The 24404-nt window shown below is 40.3% G+C and overlaps 1 protein-coding gene across 1 annotated transcript in view; it reads left to right on the top strand.

Moving 5' to 3' along the window:
* Positions 1 to 21521, top strand: part of DNAJC1 (DnaJ heat shock protein family (Hsp40) member C1) — a 197369-nt gene extending 175848 nt beyond the window's left edge. The window contains exons 10-12 of the mRNA XM_019755999.2: positions 16963 to 17011; positions 18339 to 18829; positions 21318 to 21521. Of these exons, the coding sequence (XP_019611558.2) occupies positions 16963 to 17011; positions 18339 to 18829; positions 21318 to 21386 (609 nt within the window). The 3' untranslated portion in view covers positions 21387 to 21521. The remainder of the gene's footprint in view (positions 1 to 16962; positions 17012 to 18338; positions 18830 to 21317) is intronic.
* Positions 21522 to 24404: the final 2883 nt, after the last annotated feature.

Raw genomic sequence — 24404 nt, 5'->3', positions numbered from 1 at the left:
CTCTGGGTGATGAACACACAATGGGATTTATAGATGATGTAATACAGAATTGTACACCTGAAATCTATGTAATTTTACTAACAATTGTCACCCCAATAAATTTAATTAAAAAAAAAAAAGAAAGATGAATGCATAAAAGAAATGTGTGTGTATGTGTGTGTGTGTGAGATGTGATTTAAAAAATACAGTGAATTTTTAATTCTAAAAAATTTATTACAGTAAAAGACACATTGCCATTAATCCCCCTCAAAATACCCCCCCTCACTTCAAACACACATCCCATCGTTCTTGCCACTTTCTGAAGCAGTTCTGGACGTCCTCTTTCGTGAGTGTCTTTAGTTGCACTGTCGTGGATGCCTCTGTGTCCTGAATAGATTCAAAAAGTTTACCTTTCATGGTCATTTTGACTTTGAGGAAGAGTCAAAAGTTGCACAGTGCCAGATCCGGTGAATAAGGTGAATGAGGACACACAGTAATGTTTTTATTTGACAAAAATTGCTGTACCAGAAGCGATGTGTGACGGAGCCTTTCCATTGTGATCACAAAATACGGTGAATGCTGCTATCGAGTGCCATCCAACAGGAAAGCAGGGATTTTCAATATGGGAAGCCACACAGGGAAGTGGCACGTCGAACCTTAATAACTGTATGACAATTTCAACTTGGTGCAGTCAGTTGGGTGTGAGCTACGGTTGAGAGAAGGCGTGTTTTAAAGTGTGCCGTAAATCATCCTCCATCATGAAAATGCTCTGTTTCACACATCACTTTTTATATTCAATTTCTGTCAAATAAAAACATTACAGTGTGTCCTCATCCACCTTATTCACTGGATCTGGCACCATGTGACTTCTGGCTCTTTCCCAAAGTCAAAATGATTCAGGACATGGAGGCAGCCACAGCAGCACAACTAAAGACACTTACAAAAAGAGGACTTCCAGAACTGCTTCAGAAAGTGGGAAGAACGATGGGGCAAGTGTGTTTGAAGCAAAGGGGAGTATTTTGAGGGGGATTAATGGCAATGTGTCTTTTACTGTAATAAAACTTTTTTTTTATTTAAACATTCATTGTATTGTTTGATCAAACCTCATATAATGGATTATTACTCAGCCATAAAAAGTAACAAAATTCTGCAATATGTGACAACATGGATGAATGCTGAGATCATAAGTGAAATAAGCCAGTTACAGAAGGACAAATACTGCACGATTCCATTTATGAGGTCTCTAAAATAGTCAAACTGAATAGAAGCAAAAAGTAGAATGGTGGTTGCCGGGGGCTGAGGAGTGGGGAGGATGGAGAGTTGCTGTTCAAAGGGTATAACATTTCAGTTATGCAAGATGAGTTCTAGAGATCTGCTGTACCACCCTGCACTTATAATTAACCATATTGTTGAGAGTAGATCTCATGTTATCTGTTCTTACCAAGGAAAAAAAAAGAAAGAAAAACTTTAAGATATAATTTTCGTAGCATAAAATTTACCTATTGTGAGTGTACAATTCAATGATTTTTAGTAAATTTGTATAGTGTGCAATCACAGTCCAGTTTTAAACATTTTTCATCATCCAAAAAGTTTCCTCAACCAAATTTTCAGTCTTTCCCCACTGCCATTCTCCTAACTCAGGCAATCACTGACCTGTTCTGTATATATACAAGCCTTTTCTGAAAATTGCAGATAAATAGAATTATACAATATTTATTATTTGGCATCTGGCGTCTTTCACTCAGCAAATGTTTGAAGTTCATCCATGTTGTGGCACGTATCAATAGTCCATTTCTTTTTATTGTTCAATTGTATGGATAATACCAAATTCTGTTTATCCATTCTCTAGGAGTTGGTCATTTGGATTTTTCCCATTTTTTTGGCTATTATGAGTAATGCTGTCATGAATATTAATATACAAGTCTTTGTATGGATGTTTGTTTTTATTTCCCTTGGGTAAATTCCTAGAAGTGGAACTGTTAGGTTATATATAGTAAGTTGATGTTTGACTTCTTAAGAAACTGCCGAACTATTTTTCAAAGTGGCTGTACCATTTTACCTTCTTACCAATAATACATGATGGTTCCAGTTTCTCCATATCTTCACCAACACTTGTTTTTTTTCTTGTTAAGATCAAGTTCATTTTTTTTTTGCATATGGATATCCAGTTGTCTTAAAACCATTTGTTAATAGGCTATCCTTTCTGCCATTGAATTGTCTTGGTACTTTTGTTGGAAATCATTTGGCCATAATGTAAGGGTTATTTATGTGTGCTCAGTTCTAGTCGACTGATGTGTATGCCTATCCTGATGACACCACACTGTCCCGATTACTGTGGCTGTATGGTAAATTTTGAAATTGAACAGTAAAATCCTTCCAACTTTGTTCTTTTATAGAATGATTTGGGCTGTCTAGGTCCTTTATATTTCCTTATAAATTTTAGGATCAGTTTATCAATTTCTACAAAAGACATTTTTATTGGGTATTGCACTGAATACATAGATCAGTTTGGGGAGAATTGCCATGTTGCATGTTATGTGTCCAAATCCATGAACATGTGGTATCTCGCCATTTATTTAGAACTTCTTTAATTGCTATCTGTATTGTATTTTCAATGTATATGTCTGGAGCTTCTGTTAAACTATTGTTAGTATCAATCTTTTTAAGGCTGTGAAAGAATTGTTTTCTTAATTGCACTTTCAGATTGTTAATTGATAATATGTAGAAATAGAATAGATTTTTGTATGTTAGTCTTGTATCCTGTGATCTTGCTAAATGTTAATAGTTTAATAGTTATGTGGGTACAGAATTCATCATTAGGTCTGGAATGGATTTTCAGGAGATTCGTAGGTGGGAAGTCTGGAGGCACACAAACCTTTGATGCTGTGCCTGAAATCACATAGTGAACAACTTACGTTACATCCTAAAATTGTTTTCCCCTTCCTTGTCATACTGTTTAACCCAGATGTCAGATGGACCTTCCTTGCCTCTCAGAGATCTAGAACTAATTGTCTACGACCACCAATGATTCCACTTCCTGTGACAAACATCTTCCCAGTATCTGTGTTAATTCCCAAGGTTTATACTCTTCTTCCCCCACATGCCTGCATCTTAGTATGCCCTATGTGTACTGTGTTATAGTGAGTTTCTCAGAAAGAATCCACTCATACAAAAAGCATTAATGAGCAGGGTGGGTATAGATTAACTGGAGTGTGAAGCTTACCCAGTGATCAACATTCCTAGTGATTTTGTAGGGGAAATGGAGGAATGCCTTATAACAAGCAGCTTAATGCATACCAGCCGTTACTGTCACCAGCCAGTGCCCTCTTGGTCATGCCATCCCCGTTGCTTTTCTCCTTTATCCTTTTCCCCTTTCTGTCCCTCCTCCTCTGTCTTGCATTTTCCCCTCACTTTCTGTCTTCCAGTGTAACCCTCAGCCTATGCTCCAGTTCACACATCTGTGAGGCAGAATAGTTGCTCTTTCCTCTGAAGTCTAGGTGGCAGTTGACACATAGGCCCAGGAGGGTGGTGGGAGCATTATAACCTCTACTTGAAACACTTGGCAGACTATCCCTTCAACAAAGACAGCTTTATTGCTCAGAGGAATTCTAGAGCCATTTATTAATATTTTTGCCTGCTTATATTCCCCTGTTCAAGGCCCTTGTCCTCCACTTGTCATCTTCTTCAGAGGACACAGCTTAAGGAAGAGCAAATAGAATAGTGGAGAGGAACAAGGTATCTACTTAGCCTGCTGGATCCTTTGAACCCTTGCAAATCAGTAGGGGCACAGATATGGAGAGATCTAGCTGACACCCATTGGGGAAACTGAAGTACAAGGGTTTGAATCTTTAATAAATTCCCCCAGTGGATGATTGGCAATGACTCAGGTAAAGTAGTATAGAATTGTCCTTCTTGAGAGGCGAGGCCAAACTCCCAAACTGTCAATACACAAACCTGTTTTGGATCGTTCCTTCCTTCCTTTAGCTAATATTGATTTAGAATTAAAAGATTTTTTAAAGCAATAAACAATGATTTTCTTTCTTATCAGCATAGTCTAAATTAATTTGAAATCTCTTGAACAAGTATGCAAGGAAATAACCAGATTGGAAGCTCCTTGAGGTGGATAGGACTAGACCTATGATTACACCACTGTTCTCAGTACCGTGGTGCATGGAGTCAGTACTTAATACATTTTTGGTAATTGATATGAAGTGAAAGACATTTCAGTAATAATGTCTAATCCAATGAATCACAGAATATTTAAACTGAGCATTTTTTTGTTTTATGCACAAAGAAGAAAAATAGAAAGACAACAGAATTTAAAAGAAAACCTGGTTTTGGTGTCCTCATGCTACCATTTATGGGCTGGAATGATTTTCAGGTCCCCAAATCCCTCGGAGCAGCAGTTTTTTCATCTGTGATATCAATTTCACACAATAGTCGGGCAACAAAATGTGATAACATCATGCAAATACTTTGTTAACATGAATCTTTAAACAATTGCTAAGTCACTATATATAATAATCACTTATTGCAGATGTGAATTCTAGAAAGAGATAAAGGATTTGTTCAAGGCTGCAAAGTTAGCTAATGATAGAGTCAGATTATCTGGAGTAGAGCCCAGATTATCTGACTCTTATTAAAATGACATTGCCCTCTTGGTTTAGCAGAAAGTTGATTTTGAACCCTGCATATAGGGCAGCACCATTCTGTGTTTGCATACTTGATCAAATAATATCTTTAAAGTGAAGTATCTTGTTTTTCTGCGGTGCTGGCCAAGGAGGCTGAATTGGAGAGCGACGTATTTAATGTCGCAAGACACTGGCCAGTTAATGTAGCTATACTCCTGAGCAGCTGTATAAGCAGTTGCTCTCCCATATATCCTTTGGCTATTTGAAGCACAGAAATAGTCAAGGTCTGATTAAACTCTTAATGAACACTTGAACAAGTCTTCTTTAGTGACTCATTCAAGCAAAGCACACTTGCAGATTACATGAAAGCTTTTCTTTATTATATATCTTCCATTTAACATTCTTAATGTATTTTTTCTGGACCCTAGTTAGTGTCCTGTATTACTAATACATATACTGAGTTTGTAATTTGTACTCACTCATTAGAACCCTGTATGTTAACCCAAGAAGACAGTATTTACATTAAAGGCTAGATCTAATTTGCTAGTTACAATCACATGCAATTTGAATACTATGGATGATGTATCCATGAAGGAAGTGGTAAAAACTCACATTATAATCTGTGGTCTGGTAATAGCATTATGTTATTACTCTTATAGCAGCATTATTTTATTACTCGTATTTGTTTAACTCCTTCTTAGTGATGTACAGCTTAGAGATGCAGCAAGTCAATAGACTGGTGAGCCTTGAGCAGATGCTAATAATCGTTAATGTAATTTAAAATTCCTTCTTTGTGCTACAAATTATGGGAAACCATTTTAAAAAGAGGAAGATGGGTAAATACATGTTGGATTGTTACAGTATCTCGCTGATGGACTAACAGTATCTGCAGGACTACACTATTATCTGTTGGCAGAAGTATTTTCTCCCACTAAATGGCCAACTAAATTACTGATATGGGTAATCAGGAAGTTAGTGGAAGGCCCTCTTTAAATGATTAAGAGGAACACCATTCTTGCCGTGTTTCCCGGAAAATAAGACCAGGTCTTATACCGTATTTTCCCAAAAATAAGACTGGGTCTTATATTAATTTTTGCTCCAAAAGACGCATTAAGGCGTATTTTCAGGGGATGTCTTATTTTTTCATGCACAACAATCCACATTTATTCAAATACAGTCATGTCATCTTTTTCTGGAACATCGTCATAACGTACTAAATTCGTCCATCTGTCTGATGATCTTAATGGGGGCTTATTTTCCGGGTAGGTCTTATTTTCAGGGAAACATGGTACTTCTTGTATTTTTCTATCCAGACTGAGAACCCAGAGAAAACTTTGAAAGATGCTGAAGAAATGATAAGAATGAACAGCACTGCTTTCTACTAGTTGGAAAGTTTTCAGGTGGTTTATTTAATGTTCAGGTAACAGAGTGCTCTTTATATTTAAAACCTATTGTAGTTCTCAGTTATGTGAGTGCTAAATTCAAACAGAAAGTTGGCCAAAATAAATACACATGAATGAAAATAATGAACTTCACAGTTACATAATTTTTATTATAAAAGTAACACTTATCATCAAGCCAGGCAGAATTTGAAACATATGACTTGAGGTCATCACTAGTAGCCAACATTTATTTTCTGAGTTATCTGAGGATGCCAGGACTATGAAAATATACTTCATATAGCTCACAAAATTGGAAAATTCCTCTGTATATTGAGTAGAAATGTGCCACCATGTAACTGTCCACTGGTCTTAACACCATATGGAATATAATTTTCATTTTTCTAATTTAATATTCTGTTACTTTCATCAGTGTTTTCACTAGAGGAATGAAACCTATTTTAGATTTTTTTCATTCACTCAGCCCTAACCCATATGTCCCAGACTAAATCATATGGTCCCTATTTCATTAGTTTTAAAGATAAAATTACACATGACTGTATTAAGAGGAATTATAAGTGTTTTCTGCTTTGAATCTGAGCATGATGAAACAAATATCCCCACAATTCTACAATCCATGTGAGTGTTAATACACATGTGGATCCAGTGTTATCCAAAAGCCCACCCAAGGTGGAAACCCGTGACATTACTGGTTTAGGTACTGAAGAAGAAGAAAAGCCTCAACTATATGAGACCTGTGTAGGAATATGTCTTCTCCCTACAAGCAGTTAGGGGGGAAAAATTTTTTTTTTTTTACTGTCATTGTACTTATTATGTACTGGACATAATTGTTTGTGTTGTTTTTATATGACCAGCACCACAGTAGGTTTGTTTACACCAGCAGCAGCATCACAAACATCAGTAATGTGTTGCAATACGACTTTATGACGGCAACAATGTCACTATGCAAAAGGAATTTTTCAGCTACATTACAATCTTAGGGGTCACCACTGTATGTTGTCAGTTGTTGACTGAAACATCATTATGCATCACATGACTGTATGTCAACTTACAGAACTGTTACTAAGTCCAAGAGGTTGGTACCGAATAAGGGGAAAAAATCTTAAATGTAGCTTGTCATAAAGTTACATTGTCTTCTTAATGTAACTTCTGCAATTGAACATAATATAAAAACGGAAAGAGAAGCTGAAAAATTCATTGTGGAACATGTGAGAAAAATAACACTAAACATTTCAAGAGTAAATTGGCACCCATGTTACCGAAGTCATCTAGATCTATAGAGAGATAAAGATTTGATAATGACCTTGTCATCTGTGTTTGCAGATGACATGATATTTTATACAAAAAAAACAGAGTCAGAAAAAAAAAAATAAGACCTGTTAGAACTTATAACTATTTCAGTAAATTTGCAGAATAAAAAAATCAATACACAAAAATAAGTTGTGCTTCCATACACCAACAAAGGACTATCAGAAATTAAGAAAACAATCCCATTTACAAGAGCATCGAAAAGAATAAAATACTTAGGAATAAATTTAACCAAGAAAGTGAAAGATCTGCTTGCTAAAAACTATGACATTGATGAAAGAAATTGAAGAGGACACAAATAAATGGAAAGATAATCCATGTTCATGGATTGGAAGAATTAATATTGTTAAAATATCTATACCTACTTACCCAAGTGATCTACAGATTCAATGCAAACCCTATCAAAATTCCAATGGCATTTTTCACAGAAAAAGAACAAACAATCCTAAAATTAGTGTGGAACCAAGAATGATCCCAAACAGCCAAAGCAATCTTGAAAAAGAACAAAGCTGGAAGCATCATGCACCTTGGTTTTAAAATATATGACAAAACTATATTAACCAGTATGGTATTGGCATGGTAACAGACACACAGATCAATGGAACAGAATACAAAGCCAGGAAATAAACCCAGGCACATATGGTCAATTAATGCATGACAAAGGAGCCAAGAATATACAATGAGGAATAGGCAACCTCTTCATTAAGTGGTATTGAGAAGATTGCACAGCCACATGCAAGGGAGTGAAACTACAGCACTCTCTTACACCATACACAAAAATTAACTCAAAATGGATTAAAGATTTGAATGTGAGACCTGGAACCATACAACTCCTAAAAGAAAATGTAAGTGGTAAGCCCCTTGACATCAGTCTTGGCAGTGATTTTTTTCTATTTGACACCAAAACAAAGGCAATAAAAGCAAAAATAAACAAATAGGACTACATCATATTGAAAAGCTCTGCACTGCAAAAGAATGTCAACAAAACGAAAAGGCAACTTATGGAGTAGGGGGAAAATTGCAAACCACATATTCAGTAAGGGATTGATACCCAAAATATATAAGGAATTTCTACAACTCAATAACCCCCAAAGACTTTTTTTTAACAGCGAAAGAACTAAATAGATGTTTTTCCAAAGAAGATTTGCAAATGGAAAATAGGTATATGACAAGGTACTCATCACAAATCATCAGAGAAAGGCAAATCAAACCCTCAGTGAGATCATTTCACACCTGTTAGGATGGCTATCTTCAAAAATACAAGAGATAATAAATGCTAAAGAGGATGTGGAGAAATGGGAACCCTTGTACAATGTTAGTGGAAATGTAAATTGGTACAGCCACTATGGGAAACACGATGGAGGTTGCTCAATAAATTAAAAATAGAATTACTATATGATCTATCAATTGCACTTCTGCATATTTATCCAAAGGAAACAAAATCATTACCTCGAATATCTGTACTTTTGTTAAAAGTATAGATATATTTTTAAATTTTGTAAAATTTTATTTATACTATTGAACTATATAGTATAGTTTTATAGTAGTTATATTATATTATATTATATTATATTTATTATATAATATTATATTGCATTTTGTAAACAATAGCACATCAGCTAGCATTATTCACAATAGCCAAGGTATGGAAACAGCCTTAGTTGTCAACAGATGAGTGCATAAAGAAAATATGTAATGCATATACAATGTAATACAATTCAGCTCCTAAAAAAATCAGGCTCATAGAAATTGTAAAAAAGTTGTTGTCTAGGTCTGGGGGAATAGAGAAAATAGGGGGTTAGTAAAAGGGTACAAACTTTCAGTTATAAATGAATGAGGTCTAAGGATCTAATCTATAACTTGGTGACTATGGTTGATAACACTGCTGTATAACTGAAATTTTCTAAGACAGTAAAACTTACACATTCTCACCAAAAAAAAAAAAAGTGAGGTAATGCATGTGTTAACTTGACTGGGGGTGGGAATCTTTTTCATGTGTGTGTGTCAAGTTTTCACATTTTACACTTATAATTTTGTCAGTTATATCTTTTTTAAAAAGATAAATTGGCACCCAAGTAATTGAAATCATCTAGCTATAGGAGAGAAATGGATTTGGCGATGGCCATGCTCACTGAAAGATGACTTCCTTTCCTGAAGTGGCATGCTATTGTACTCAGAAACACACTAGTCACTGAGCTTTATATTAGGCCATCACTTATCTGGAAACTTCTTAACCTGCTCAGAATCATAAATTATCTATTAAAGATGCCAAACCTGCCCCCAAGACAGAAATGTTTTGCCATCATTACCATATGCATGCCTCCTCCTGAGACCAAAATAATGAAAAAAAAACAGAAATTCTCAAGAAATAAAGGATCGGGCCGGCCCGGTGGCTCAGGCGGTTAGAGCTCCATGCTCCTAACTCCGAAGGCTGCCGGTTCGATTCCCACATGGGCCAGTGGGCTCTCAACCACAAGGCTGCCAGTTCAATTCCTCGACTCCCGCAAGGGATGGTGGGCAGCGCCCCCTGCAACTAAGGTTGAACACGGCACCTTGAGCTGAGCTGCCGCTGAGCTCCCGGATGGCTCGGTTGGTTGGAGCGCACCACAAGGTAGTCGGTTCGACTCCCGCAAGGGATGGTGGGCTGTGCCCCCTGCAACTAGCAACGACAACTGGACCTGGAGCTGAGCTGTGCCCTCCACAACTAAGACTGAAAGGACAACAACTTGAAGCTGAGCTGCGCCCTCCACAACTGAGATTGAAAGCACAACAACTTGACTTGGAAAGAAGGCCTGGAAGTACACACTGTTCCCCAATAAAGTCCTGTTCCCCTTCCCCAATAAAATCTAAAAAAAAAAAATTTGAAGGAGAGATAAGGAGCTTCCCAGACAAGAAAAAGGTAAAGGTGTTCATCACCACCAAGCCAGTATTGTAAGAAATGTTAAAGAGACTTTTTTAAAAAGAAGAAAAACAACAAAAAATATGAATAATAAAATGGCAATAACTATATATAAACAATTACTTTAAATGTAAATGGATTAAATGCTCCAATTAAAAGACAAAGGGTGGCTGATAAGAAAACAAGACCCTTACATATGCTGCCTCCAAGAGACTCACTTCAGATAGGCACATACACATACTGAAAGTAAAAGATATTTCATGAAAATGAAAAAAAAATGGGGTTACAATACTTATGCCACATAAAATGGACTTTAAAATAAAGGCTATACCGAGAGACAAGGACCCAGTAATTATGGGTAGTTATCCAAAGAAACCAAAACACAAATTCGAAAAGACATATGCATCTATATGTTCATTGCAGCAGTATTTACAATAGCCAAGATATGCACACAACCTAAGTGTTCATCTATAGATAACTGGATAAAGTAGAAATGGTACATATATACAATGGAATATTAGTCAGCCATGAAAAGAATAAAATCTTGACATCTGCAACAATTTGTTTGGACCTAGAGCATATTATGCTAAGTGAAATAAATCAGAGAAAGACATGATTTTACTTATATATGGAATCTAAAGAACAAAGTAAACAAAACAAACAAACTTATAGATTCAGAGAACATTTTGATGATTGCCAGATGGGAGGGTGGTGGGTGAATGGGTGAGAAAGGTGAAGGGATTAGAAAGTACGAATTGGTAGTCACAAAATAGTCGTGGGGATGTGAAATACAGAATGGGGAATATAATCAATAATATTGTAATAAGTATGTATGGTGTTAGATGGGTACTAGACTTATTGGGGTGATCCCTTTGTAAGTTATATAAATGTCTAATCATTATGTTGTGCACCTGAGACTAATAATATTGTATATGTCAACTGTAATTGAAAAATAAAAATGGTTTTAAAAAGAAAGAAATACATCAATCATCTAACCTTCCACCTTAAGACACTGGAGAAAAGAATATCAAACTATACTTACAGCAAGCAGAAGAAAGAAGTAATAAAAAGTAGAGCAGAAATTAATGAAATAGAAGGTAGATATTTTTCTAATAGATATAGATGAAATGGATGAATTCCTAGAAAGACACAAACTACTAAAACTGAATCAAGGAGGAATAGACCTATAAGAAGACATTTCATTAGTAACTAAAAACCTACCCACAAAGGAAAGCCCAGGCCCAGATGGCTTCACCACTGAATTCCTCCAAACATTTAAAGAATACCAGTACTTCACAAACTTTTCCAAAAAACAAGGGGGTGAATACCTCCTAACTCATTTTTTAAAGGCAATATTATTACCCTGATACCAAACCAGACAAAGATAGGATAAGAAAACTACAAACTAATATTTCTTATGAATATGGATGCAAAAATCCTCAACAAAATAACCAACAAATCAAACCCAGTAAGTTATAAAAATAATTATACACCCTCCTAAAGTGGGATTTATACCAAGAATGAAAGATTGATTCAACATCTGAAAATCAATGTAGCTACATCATATCATAGAATAAAAACACAAATATCACAAGATCATCTCAGTAGAAGTATTTGACAAAATCCAACACCTTTGTATGACACACCTAGTTAGGAATGAAAGGGAAGTGCCTCAACCTGAGCATCTACTAAAAACCTACAGTTAACATAATGCTTATTGTACTGAGATCAGGAACAAGTCAATGTCTGCTCTCACCACTTCTATTCAACGTTGTACACGAGGTTCTAGCCAGTACAGTTAGGCAAAAAGAAATCAGATGGGAAAGGAAGAAATAAAACTGTCGCTATTTGCAGATGACATAATTTTATATATACAAAATCTAAGGAATTCACTAGAAAACTATTGGAACTAATAAATGAGTTCAGCAAGGTTGCAGGATATGTATCAATTTGGAAAAATCAATTTTATATTTATGTATTTGCAATGAATAACCTGAAAGTGAAATTGAAATAATTTCATTTACAATAGCATCAAAAAAAAAAAAAAATACTTAGGAATAAATTTAACAAAAGAAGTACAAACTTTAAAAACTACAAAACATTATGGAAAGAAATTGAAGATCAAAATTAATGGGAAAATATTACCTATTCATGGATCAGAAGACTTAACATTGTCAAATGTCAGTATTCCCCTAAATGTAAGAGCTAAAACTATAAAACTGTTACAGGAAAACTAGAAGGTTAAGTCTTCATGACCTTGGGTTTCGCAAAGCATTCTTAGATATGACACCAACAGCACAAGCAACCAAAAAAATTTTTTTTATCAACTGTACCTTATCAAAGTTAACTTTTATGCTTCACAAGACACCATTAAGAAAGTAAAAAGAGGGAGCACCCTTCTAGTTGCTAGATGGAATAATTCCTAATTCATGAATCGCTTAATTAAAGCCAATCAGAGCTTCAGAAAAAAAAGTAAAAAGGCAACTCACAGAATGAAAGAAAATATCTGCAAATTATTTATCTGATAAAAGACTTGTATCCAGAAAAATGTAAAGAACGTTTACAACTCAGTAATAAGAAGAGAAATCACCCAAATAAAAAATGGACAAAGGATTTGAATTGACATTTCTCCAAAGAAGATATACAAATGGCCAAGAAACACATGAAAAAAATGCTCAATATCATTAATCATTAGGGAAATGCACATGGAAACCACCAGATATCACTTCACACCTACTCTGCTGACTAGAATCAAAAAGTTGGATGATAATGTTAGCTGAAATGTAGAGAAATCAGAAGCCTCATACTCTGCTAGTGTGAATGTAAAATGCTGCAGCCATTTGGAAAGTGAAACATAGTTACCATATGATTTAGCACTTTTACTCCTAGGTATATACCCAAGATAAATGAAAACACAAAAATGTACACAAATGTTGATAGCATTATTCATAATAGCCAAAGATGGAAATAACACAAATGTTTATCAACTGATGGATAAACAAAATGTGGTCTATCCATACAATGGAATATTATTCAGCAATAAAAAAGAATGAAGTGCTGATGTATACTACATTTTGAATGAACCTGGAAAACATTACTCTAAGAGGTAGAAGCCAACCACAAAAATCCACATGTTATATGATTCCATTCATATAAAAGCCCAGAACAGGGAAACCTGTAGAGACAGAGGTAGGTAGATTAGTGGTTGCTTGGTTAGGGATAAGTGGTAGGCTGGGGAGGATGGGGGATGATTGCTCAAGCATGCAGTGTTTCTTTTTGAAGTGATGAAAATATTTTAAATTGGCTATGATGATGGTTGCACATACCCAAATATACTAAAAATCATTGGTACACTTTAAGTGGGTGAATTATATGGTATGTGAATTACATCTCAATTAGGTTATTAAAAAAAGAACAAGGGAAATCTTACACTAGCGTAATCTCCAAAATATTTTATTTAAAAATAAAGATGCAGGAGGAGAAAAAGAATTATTACATTTCTTGTATGTGGTGGTAGTTACATGAATCTATAAATGTGTTAAAATTCATAGAATTGTAAAGAGAAAAGTTTATTATATGATAATGTAAAACAATAAAATCTTTAAAAATACAGCAGAAATTGACAGAGGAGAGGGATTAATTGTCACCAGAATTACTAGTCCTGAGGGTAGATATCAGGGAAGTCTTCAAGAAGAAAGTCACATGTGAGAGCCCCTTGAATGGTTTGGCTCCAGACAGATATTTAAGGAGAGGTTTGCGGAAGAAAGTAAAATCATTTCAGACGATGTCAACAATCGCCAAAAGTACAGGGTAGGCAATTTCTGACTATCTGGGGATCATTAATTGTTTAGTTCTGCGGAAAGGAAGGATACATACAGGATAGAGAATAGAACCAGATTGTAGATTTCCTTGCATGTCTGGTTCAGAATTGAACACTTTTATTATATAGTCAATGACCTATCAAAGGTATTTGATCATAACTCTGCTTTGGGGATATTATATGAGAACTAAAACTAAGTAAGTTGGAGACTAGTTAGAAGGCTGATACATTAGTTCAGTCAGGTGAGAATGAAGGACTAATATAGGTAGTGGAGGTCAGAGAGAGAGAAGGCACCAGATGGGACCCATATTACGAAGAACATGGTAGCTGGTTGGGGAGGGAGGGAAAGTCCAAAAACTGACTCAGGTTTGGAGCCTAAGTCACTGGGGTAATAGTACCACTAAGGAAAGAAGGAAAAGCAGAGAAGTTGATGAGTTCAGTCTGGGATTTGTTTAGTTTGTGGAGCTCTCAATCAGATTCATGGCAGCTGGAGGGAAGCCATGTGGTATAGCAGAAAGAGCATTTGGCCTATTTCTTCATCTACAAAATACGGAGATTTGGATTTGAAAGGCAGGATTTATAGTGATTTAGAGCAAAGGTTTTGGAGACGAACTTCCTTGGGTTCAGCTACACACTAGCCTTTTAATCTTAGATGTGTTATTTATTCTCTCAGGACTCAGATAATGCAAAATGGGAATAATAATGACGTATCTACCAATACGGCTGCTGTGGGGAATAGGTGTACACACACACACACACATTTAGAACAATGCCTGGTCCATAGTAAGTTTATTGTGATAGCGATGAAGTCCTTTTCAGAACTTCATGATCTATTATGTTACATGGTCAGTTCCTGTCAGCCTGGCATTCCAAGCTAGAGGTCGGGACCAGAGGTATAGTTAATCATTTCTTTTCCAAGGTAGTGAACAGATGGCATGAGATACCAAAGAAGGAAGAAGAAAGAACATGAATTGCAAGGACAGAATGTTGTACATTATATTAGGGAGCAAGAGGGAGGAGCATATAGGAGGGGCCAGTGAAGGAACATTCAGAGAAAGAGGGAAAACTAGGAGATACTTTCGTGAAAGCCACATGGAATAGAAAAGACAGTGTAAGGGAAGATAGTCTTCTAAAGTAGAGCCCACTAGAGCTAAGCTTGAAGGTTTATGGGATATAGCTGATGGACAGAAGTTCAAGATGAAAGTGAAGGAAATTAATTGTTGGAGCATAGTTCTGTGAGGATTCAAGATAAAGGAAGATGATTCCTTTCTTTGAACTGGGATAAAAGAAGGGAAGGCTATAGGATGATACAGTGGAATTTGGAGTTGGGAAGGTTGGATCTCAGGGAAGCTCATGTTGGATAACTTGAATTTTTCCCCCCCATAAAATAGGAAGTGAGGTCATCTGGAAATAGGAAGGTAGGGAATAAAACGAAAGCATGTTTCTAAGCAGCTTTAAATATTTTCTCTAATTCTTCCCTTTGTATGAATGGAAAACAAATGATCCATGTCAATTATAATAGGTAATATTTACTGAGCCTTCAATATCTGCCAGCTATCTTGCTAAGAGCTTAAATCCCTAACAGGCAAATAATATTAGTAATATTACTCCCATATTGCAGAAGTTAATGCTTGAGACAGAGAAAAGATTGGAAGTTGCCCCAGGTACCCAGCTAATAGGAGGTGGACCACGATTCAAATACCAGATCTGCCTAACTCTGCGTTCTTCACAATCATGCTTTTCTAAGGTTTTACTTTCAAATTTCATTAAAGCAGTAAAATACTGGTTCAAGAATATACAGGAATTAGTCTGATAGGATATAAAGTATAGGAAACTAGTCCATTTAGACAATGGAAAATAATAATAAAGTTAACATTTTTAATTAATGGAAAAAAGGATGGCTTGTTTGATAAATGCATTGGGGCAATGAATCATGCATTTGTAAATTTTTTAATTAATTTTGATCCCATACTTTAAAATACATATAATAGAAATCAGAACACTGGTTGTCTACAGCAGGGTAGAGATTGACTTAGGGGCATGAGAGAACTTCCTAGGGTAATAGCAGTGTTCTATAATTTTATCAGAATGTTGGTTACATGGGTTTGGGGAGGTTTTTGTTTTGGGGTTTTTTTGTTGTTTTTTTGGGTCAAAACTCATTGAATTGTACATTTAAAATCTGTACATTACACTCTATGTAAATTCTATCTCAATTTTTAAAAAGGGAAATCTATATGTAGATCTCCAAGACATTGTTAAATGAAAAAAAAAGAAGCTATAGGATGAGACACACAATATAATACCATTTATATAGAGAGAAAAAAAAATTGCCACAGAACAAAATTATCTCTGTGGATCCACACTCTTGTATGTAAATGTCTCATGGTTCTTGGGTCCAACTACCCTATTTTACCAATAAATTCTTCTGGTGTCTTATGTGTTCATAGGGTACAAAGAAAAGGAAAGACTTTTATAGTAAAACATATTAGCTTAAGAGTAAATTTCCCCAGTTTATAATATTCTTTGGTACGATATTCTCCAGTAAAGAAAGATATTCTCTTTCAGGAAATTCTAACTGAAAAATATGACCTGTTTATGTAATGATTTGAGACTAGTGTATTTTAAGAGGCAGCCTACTATAATGGAACTGTCATTGAACTAGGAGTATGTAGTTTGGGGATCTGAGTTCTGGTTCTGACTTTCCCACTGGTTAAATGACTTCCTCCAAAATACCCATCTGATCTCTCTGAGCTTCAGTTTCCTTGTTGGTTCAATAAATGGATTGGATTGATGACTAAGGATCCTTCCAGGCCTAAGATTCAGTAAACACTATTCATTCACATGGACCTTACATGAAATAGGTCACTTGAGCTACATCACGTATGTGGAAAGTAAGATCTTCTTTGTTTTTATGTTTTGAAACAGGTGACAACCAAAGCCAAGCAACTGAAGGATTCAGTTACCTGCTCGCCAGGTGAGTTAACATTACCTCACTCCATTAATCTAAAGTAGTTTTTTCCAAATAAATCCCTTTTTATAACAACTTTAAATACGATGGTGGTGTAGCTTTGCCCAGTGAACTGTACTGGTCATATCTCTACAAGGGGCACCAACAAGCACCCACAGCCCTGCACATACAGTGGGTGTTGAGATGTATTTAATAAGTTTAAAGAACTATAAAAACCTTGTTGTTCTCTAGTACTGGGGGGTGGGGGCCGCAGGGGAGGCTGGTCTGTGCAAAATGCCCTGTGTGCAGTTTCCCCCACCAGCTCCACACAGACCTGTCCTTCAGAACAGACAGCAGCAGCTCTCCCAAGAATCTGTTTCTCCAAATCTGTTTCCTCTAAGCCTAACGAATTTTGTTAGCATCTCCATACTGTTTGCTTGGAACCAGAAAGTAAGAAAATGCTTCCTAAACCTTCCAACTTAAATACAGGTCCCAGGGAGGGTAACGCAGGTGAGTAAAACCTTAGATCTCCAAACGTCATCCCCAGGAAGGAGTCAACTTGGGGTTCTGCAGGGTTTAGGGAAGAGGGTATCCCCAGGTTCCTTTTCTATCAATAATTTCCCTGCGTGTGGAGACAGATACAGGAAAGGGGCTGTTCATGTGAAAGAAGTGGGCCTTCAAAACCTTTTCCAAAAATGTATTCTGAAAAGGCAGAGTATTGCAGCACAGAAGGCAGACGTGGATCTGACTAGAGCATTGGTGGAGGGGGTGAAAAGTGTTGTGAAGAGAACAGGAAATGTGTAGGAGAGCATGTAAGGGTGTCTGTGAGATGGCATCTGTGGCTGGGAGACGAGCTGCTTTGCCCTTTGCTGTGGGGCCATGAGATGCACAGGCAAGCGGAGAGCAGGTCCCACCAGTGTCCACAGTCACCCGCAGGGGGTGACCCGGCATAAGGTGTGACAGGTCATGTTAGTCGTGCTAATGGAATTAACAACAACTCTGTGAGTTGTGAAGAATAACCTTCCTTACCTGCACAGTAGCAGGTTATTCCTTCTCAGCGAGATGTCTGCGTTCTTTGACCGCAGCCCGGTTCTGCCTACACGGCTGCTCCGCAGAGCAGCGAGACGGCGGGGACGGGAATGAGGCAGGACTGGGGTCGGATCCCACCCACCGCTGCTGCCGCCTGAGACCGATGGGCCCCCTCAGTCAGGTTCAGGTCATGACACCTGTCCTAGAACAGGGTGAAAACTAAGGGAAATAACAGGGGGAATGCCTCGGGCACTGTCTGCCGTGTGGGAGGCAGCTGCCGTCCCTCTTGTCGCCCTTCATCTGTGCGCTGTGCCCTTTCTCACAGGAATGGTGAGACTCGCTGAACTCAAATCAACAGCTCAGAATCCCAGGCCCGTCAAGGCCACCGCGGCCCTGCCCGATGACATCATCACCCAGCGGGAAGACCCAGCCGAGCAGGCCGAGGAGGAAGAGGAAGAGGAGGAGGACGGGGACGAGGAGGAGGAGGAGGGAGGGGACAGCGAGGAGCAGGACGAGGCGCAGGACGCGGCCGCACATCGCGGGCCCCGGCGGCGCAGGCCCGCCCGGCTGCCCGAGGAGCCGGCCAAGGCGGAGCCAGGGGAGAAGCTCCGTGGGAAGAGGCAGAAGGACTTCGCTGTATCAGAACAAAACGCATCCAGCGACGAGGAGGGCCAGAAGAGGGAGAGAAGTCGCCCTGCAGAGCTGCCGTGGACTCAGAGTCAGCAGAAGCTTCTGGAATTAGCATTACAGCAATACCCAAAAGGATCCTCTGACCGCTGGGACAAAATAGCCAAATGTGTCCCGTCCAAGAGTAAGGTGGGTGAGGCGGGACCGGACCCTCCGCACTGGCTGTAGAATCCCACTGACGTGGCTGCAGCTCTCATCTTACTGGTATCCTTCTGTCTCCAACTGTCCACTCCGTCTCTCGTTTACCAGTTATCTTCCCGTGTGTCCCCTGAAAGCCTTGGAATCTGTGCGCTCTGTTGATCAGTGCGTACAAAGGGGGTCAAGAGTCTAAGCTGGATCATTATACAGACAAGGTAGTTGTTCTCAGAGAAAGTGCTATGCACGGGACATAAATCTCCCCCTCAACCACCCTGCCAGGCCCTGGAGCATTCGCTCTACTTGAGTGGCAGTTTGAGAGAAGCCCTGGGTGGCTCGGCAGTGTCCTTGTCACTGTGAGGGCCGCGGAGCAGTGGCAGGTCCTCCATAACCGTGGGGAGCTCCCTTGTACCAGAATGAGTAGTCACTGTCTCAAAATCACAAGCCCATCTGGGTCTGTGATGAGACTTTAACCCGGGGGACGTGTGTGACAGACACTTGCCCTGATCACCAGCAGCCCCCAGCAGGACTCACTCTAGTAGACCAGAGACCCCGGAGGCAGACTGTGTGTGGGGTCAGGGTGCCCTCTGTAGCCTGGACTGTTTATAATAGCCTCTCTTCCCTGTTTACAGCTCTTCGTATCTGCTTAAATACATTTGCACTTAGCTCTCACATGAAAACTCAGACGGGCAGCAGGATGGCTGTCCCTGTGCAAAGTACGCCCTACCATGGTCTTCGTCTCCTGCTCAGCCAGAGTGGAGCTGCCCCTCACAGCGCAGTCTTTTCCACTCGGCCCTTTCCTGACATGCAGTCTCCGGGGCTTCTTTCCTCATAGCTGGACTCTTAGTCTGAAGCACCAGGAACACGGAGAAATCAAAAGAACAATCTCTTCTGCCTTCTGCACCTATCACTCAGTAGCCTCTGGGCACATTCCTGTTCATTTACATTTTTTTTTTTTAATTGAAATTCAATGTTAGAAAATCTAGCTTGTGGCCATGAATGTCCCTGTGTGCACAGGTCTAGTTATCTACCACCTACTTTAAAATGAAGAGGTCGAGAATTCCCGGGGAGCAAAATAAAACGATTAGCAGTTGATCTATTTGAGAAACACTGGCTTGCCAGAAATAATTCCTTTCCCTGAATTTCTCCAGCATCTGTCAGGACACACACATTTGCTGTGTGTGGTGACTTGACATTGGTTTAAAATGAAGGAGCTGGAGCCCTGGGTTCCTATGGCGAGAACTCAAACTCATTGCCTTGGAAACCTTCCTGTTTCAACGGGAAATCAGCAGCACTTTCATTGTTGTGCAGAAGTTCCATTTAAGCCTTGATATTGGAACCAGGTCCCTGAGAGGTGGCCTGCGTGCTTGTCTGCTATGGAGTGACTCCCTTAGGTGGCCTGCGAGTCCCCGGGGAAACCTGGGCCTGGAGGAGAAGCCAATGCCTGAGGCACATGCGGGCTGCTCCTCAGACTCAGGGCCCACCTGTCCTCGAGGTGAGGTGCTGGGACTGCCCATGTCCGCATCATGCACTAGGCAGTACCCACGGGCAGCAGAGCCATTAAGGAAAGGCCTCTGGGGATGCAGAAAAGGCATTTCTTAAACTCTCACAACACGACCAAGCAAAAATCCTAGGAAGAGAACGAACATCCACTCTGTGTCCAAGGCAGCTGATAAAATCATCTGCTGTGGAGCAGACATTAGTTTGCTCTCACCTTAAGTTAGTCAAGGATGACAGTGCCCTTGAGCCAGGTGTTTTTTATAGAGACATGGATTTTGGAAAGTACCTTGTGATAACCACGAGAGTCGCAAGGCCCCTAAGCTTGCGACTTAGGGGCCTCTGAAGCATTACCCCGTCTGCTTCAGTCATGAGTCCTCCCGCAAGGGGCGATGGGCAGGCAGCTGGGATCTGAAGCTAAAGCTCTGTACCTGTCAGGCTGGAAGGTTGAGGTGGGGTTGGGATGAGCAGGAGGAGCTCCGCACACTCCCTGTGGGTGTCCCGTGGGGCTGGACCGACGTGGCAGGTCCCAGCAGCCCTTAGGGAGAGACAAACCCAAAGGAGAATAATATTGTGGACACCACGCCTCAAATTTTTTGGTTTCTCTGAAGTGATGTGTGATGGAATAGTGAAATATTAAAAAAGATAATTATAGTTAGCACGTTGAAATTCATAATCATAATGACGACAGTAGGCGTCACTAACAGCTGCCATTGGCCTCTCACCCCAGCAGTTCACAAGTTCACAGCACACCGTAGGCTGGACGCCCAGCTGCCTGCCGCCTCGCACCTGTCTAGCCTCGTCTGCCTGTGACCAGCTGGACTCACCTGGGAAGTTGTAGGCAGGTTCTGTGCAAAGGGAATGGATGCGAGACTCACATTAGCACAAGGCACAGCCAACAAGCAGGCCCCACGCACTTGCCCCATGAAGGTCGCACTGATTTGTGGACGTAACTGTTTTCACCTCTCTTTTTCTCTTCCTACAGGAAGACTGTATCGCTAGATACAAGTTGCTGGTTGAACTGGTCCAAAAGAAAAAACAAGCTAAAAGCTGAATATTCTGGAAGATGATGTTCACCTTCATTTTCCAAAATGATCATTTTAAAACTCTTATGCAGAAATTTGCATTTTGTACCTCAGTATTTCTATACATCATGTGCCTTAGCAAAAAAATAAAATTAAAAATTGAAAAGAAATATTGTGCTATATTGTTTAAACAAATGCTGTGTGAAAGGAGAAAAAAGGATTGGGGTATTTTACAGATTGTTTTCTCTTCACTGCAAAGTTTACTTTCACGGGGAACAAAATGAATAGTGCTTTCAAACAATCAGGCAAGTATATGATTTTAAAGGAACATATGAGTGGACTAATGAGTAAGAAGGCAAACAATGTGTTTCTTTGACCAAAGAACTCCCCAGCTAATGAGTTTACTGGTAGCAGAAGGCAGGTGCCTGGGGAAGGTAATATTACTACTTTGTACTATTAATTTTAATTGAACTCTTCTTTATTGTTTGTGTTTGAGCTGTCACCGTCAACTTTGCATTGCTGTTTAAATCTTCTGTCATTTGTTCAGGCTTGGAAATAGTTTCCTGAGTGCAAACTGCCAAAACTTGAAAACCATTCATATCACCAGAACACATTTAAGGGAAGTGAGTTGATAAAATATCTAGAAAGATGTCCTATTTCTCTACGGATTGAAATGAAGTTAGTTTCCTGGAGAAAACTGGCTGTTGTCTCCTAGCTCTGCTGCTGGCCCTGTAACCTTCCCCCACAGAGGAACCCACAGCTCCAGATAAGCCCGAACCCATTCCCATGACGCCCGATTCCGACACAGCTCCCTGAGTGGGACACTGTGGGGAATTTGCCACCTCGGAGACCTCAAAAAGAGCAGTTGTGTTACAGCAAATTACGAGTTAACTGGCTCAGTGGGCATTTGGTTTTCATGAACTGAGCCACCGGGCAGCAGCTCCGTCCAACCTCATCCCGGTCAGGAAGCAGAGTCTGCCTGGCCCCCAGGTCAGGGGCCAGCCTGGTAGAGGGGACAGAAGAAGGCATGGAGTCAGTGCTGTCATAGTCTTCAGAAGTGCTCATGCCCTCTTTCTAACAAACCAGAGCTGAGCCAGTCACAGGGATGGCACCGAACTTTCTCCCAGAGCCCGTGGACCCAATCACATAAGGACGTCTGAGAGAAAACAACTTGTGCACAGAGGGCGACAAGGGAGAGAAACAGATTGTTCTGGTTGTGTGCCAGACCCTGGGTCCCTCTTGTCTCTGAGTTCAGCTTCGGGCCTGTCTCATGCAGCTTGGTTGTCCACTTTGTGGCATTCTGTGAGTATCCTTCCATTAATTCACCCTTTTAACTTACATTTCTGTCACACATTTCCCAAATCCTAACACAAGTTTTTGGGCTTCCAGTGTGGTGAGAGCCCCACAGGGGCTCAAAGATGCCCTTATGAAGTAGGATGTTTGTCTACCAACCTCATCTTTTCTAAACTCCTTAAGAAAATGAGGCTCTGACATGGTTTTCTACTGATGACCATCCCTACCTGCCAGCTCCTTTAAAAGAAACCAGAAGGGGTCGTTTCTGCATGGCTGCCCTCTTGGGGGGACTCAGAGCTGCTGAGTGTGTTGAGGCAGGACCAGGGGACCGGGTGGGCTGGGCTCGAGAGGCACAGCCACAGGACCGTGGGGCTCCTGTGAGCCAGGTCATGGCCAAGAAAGCAAGGGCGCCTCCAAAAGGAGCGCACCACCCAGATCACATGGGGACCACAGCAGGGCTCCCAGCAACACTCGCTGACCCCCTCACTGCACCCCTTTTTCCATGTCTTCACTCCCCAGAGAAGCTCTCCCCAACCCTGTCCCACCTTGTTACCTATTAGCACTTCCAAGGCCTACCTGTGTGATATGAGGTACTCTTACCTCTTTGTCCCAATTCCTCAACTGGAAAAATAGGGACTAATAGTAGCATTCCATCTCACCCTCCCAGCTGGAACTCCCCACCCGAGGGGTCCTAGGTCACTGCATGGACTCCGGGGGGTCTGGGAGCCCTTCCAAGGATAGGCGAAATCTTCTATTTTAGGTGTGTCGTTTTCTGGTGAATGGGTCCACATCTTTCACTAGGTGCCCCATGGGTCTCCCACCCAAAAGGTTAACAGCCTCTGCTGTGGTGTTTCCTCTGGTGCAGCCCATGGAGGGCCAGTGTGGTACCAAGGAAACCTCAGGCTCTGCCTCTGACATGACAAGAACCACTGCTGCCTATGAACTGGGGGCCCTGGATTTGAGGCTCATTTCCTGTCCGTCAAATGCAGATGTGAATGTACGAGCTGCCTCGAAAATGCCTTCACTTCAGGGGCTGCCTGGCCCTGGTTTCTTCTACCTCAGGTATGGCCTGAGAAAAGGGCTGAGTTTTACAGTGAAAATGCCATGTCTGAATCTTGGATCAAGTCTAGTGAGCAAGAAGGAGGGACTGAAACATGCAGAATACCTGGATTGCTTGGGGTTCGAGCAGAGGCTGGGGGCAGACGCTGGGCACTGGGGATAGAGGCTACTTCCGCTGGATTTGGAAAGCACTGGCCTGGCTCTGGGCACATCCTCTACAGGAGTCCTATGCCAGCCCCCTGCCCCCACCAGTGTCACACAGCCAGGCCAGGGGCTGTGAGGGAGCCTAGGCTTCAGGGTCTCTGCCCTGGAGGACTGGGTCCTTCGTCCTGTGGTGACTTAGATTTACTTTCTCCACTGGGGCAAAATCTCACAGCTACCAGGTCTTTAAACCATTTATAGCACCGTGTTTAAAGCCCATTCACACATTCTCATGTATCCTCACAAAGCCCCTGACTGGCTGAACAGGTTCGGGCCCAGCAGCCAGCCCTCCCCCACCCCAGGTGCTGCTGTCACCCACTCTGCAGGCCCAGCTGCCTTCTTTCCCAGCCCCGCCTGCGCCTCACATGCCTTGTTACTAAGAGGGGGGTGGGGGCCATCTGCGCAGCACTGCTTAGATTTCCAGCAGATAATGTGGTTCTCCTGTGAAATGTGCTCTGGGAGCTACTGAGCCGTCCTGCACCCCCAAGTCCCCA

The sequence above is a fragment of the Rhinolophus sinicus genome, linkage group LG02, assembly GCF_036562045.2.
Source record: "Rhinolophus sinicus isolate RSC01 linkage group LG02, ASM3656204v1, whole genome shotgun sequence".
NCBI classification, from domain to species: domain Eukaryota; kingdom Metazoa; phylum Chordata; class Mammalia; order Chiroptera; family Rhinolophidae; genus Rhinolophus; species Rhinolophus sinicus.
This window is presented reverse-complemented; position numbering and strand designations above follow the sequence as displayed.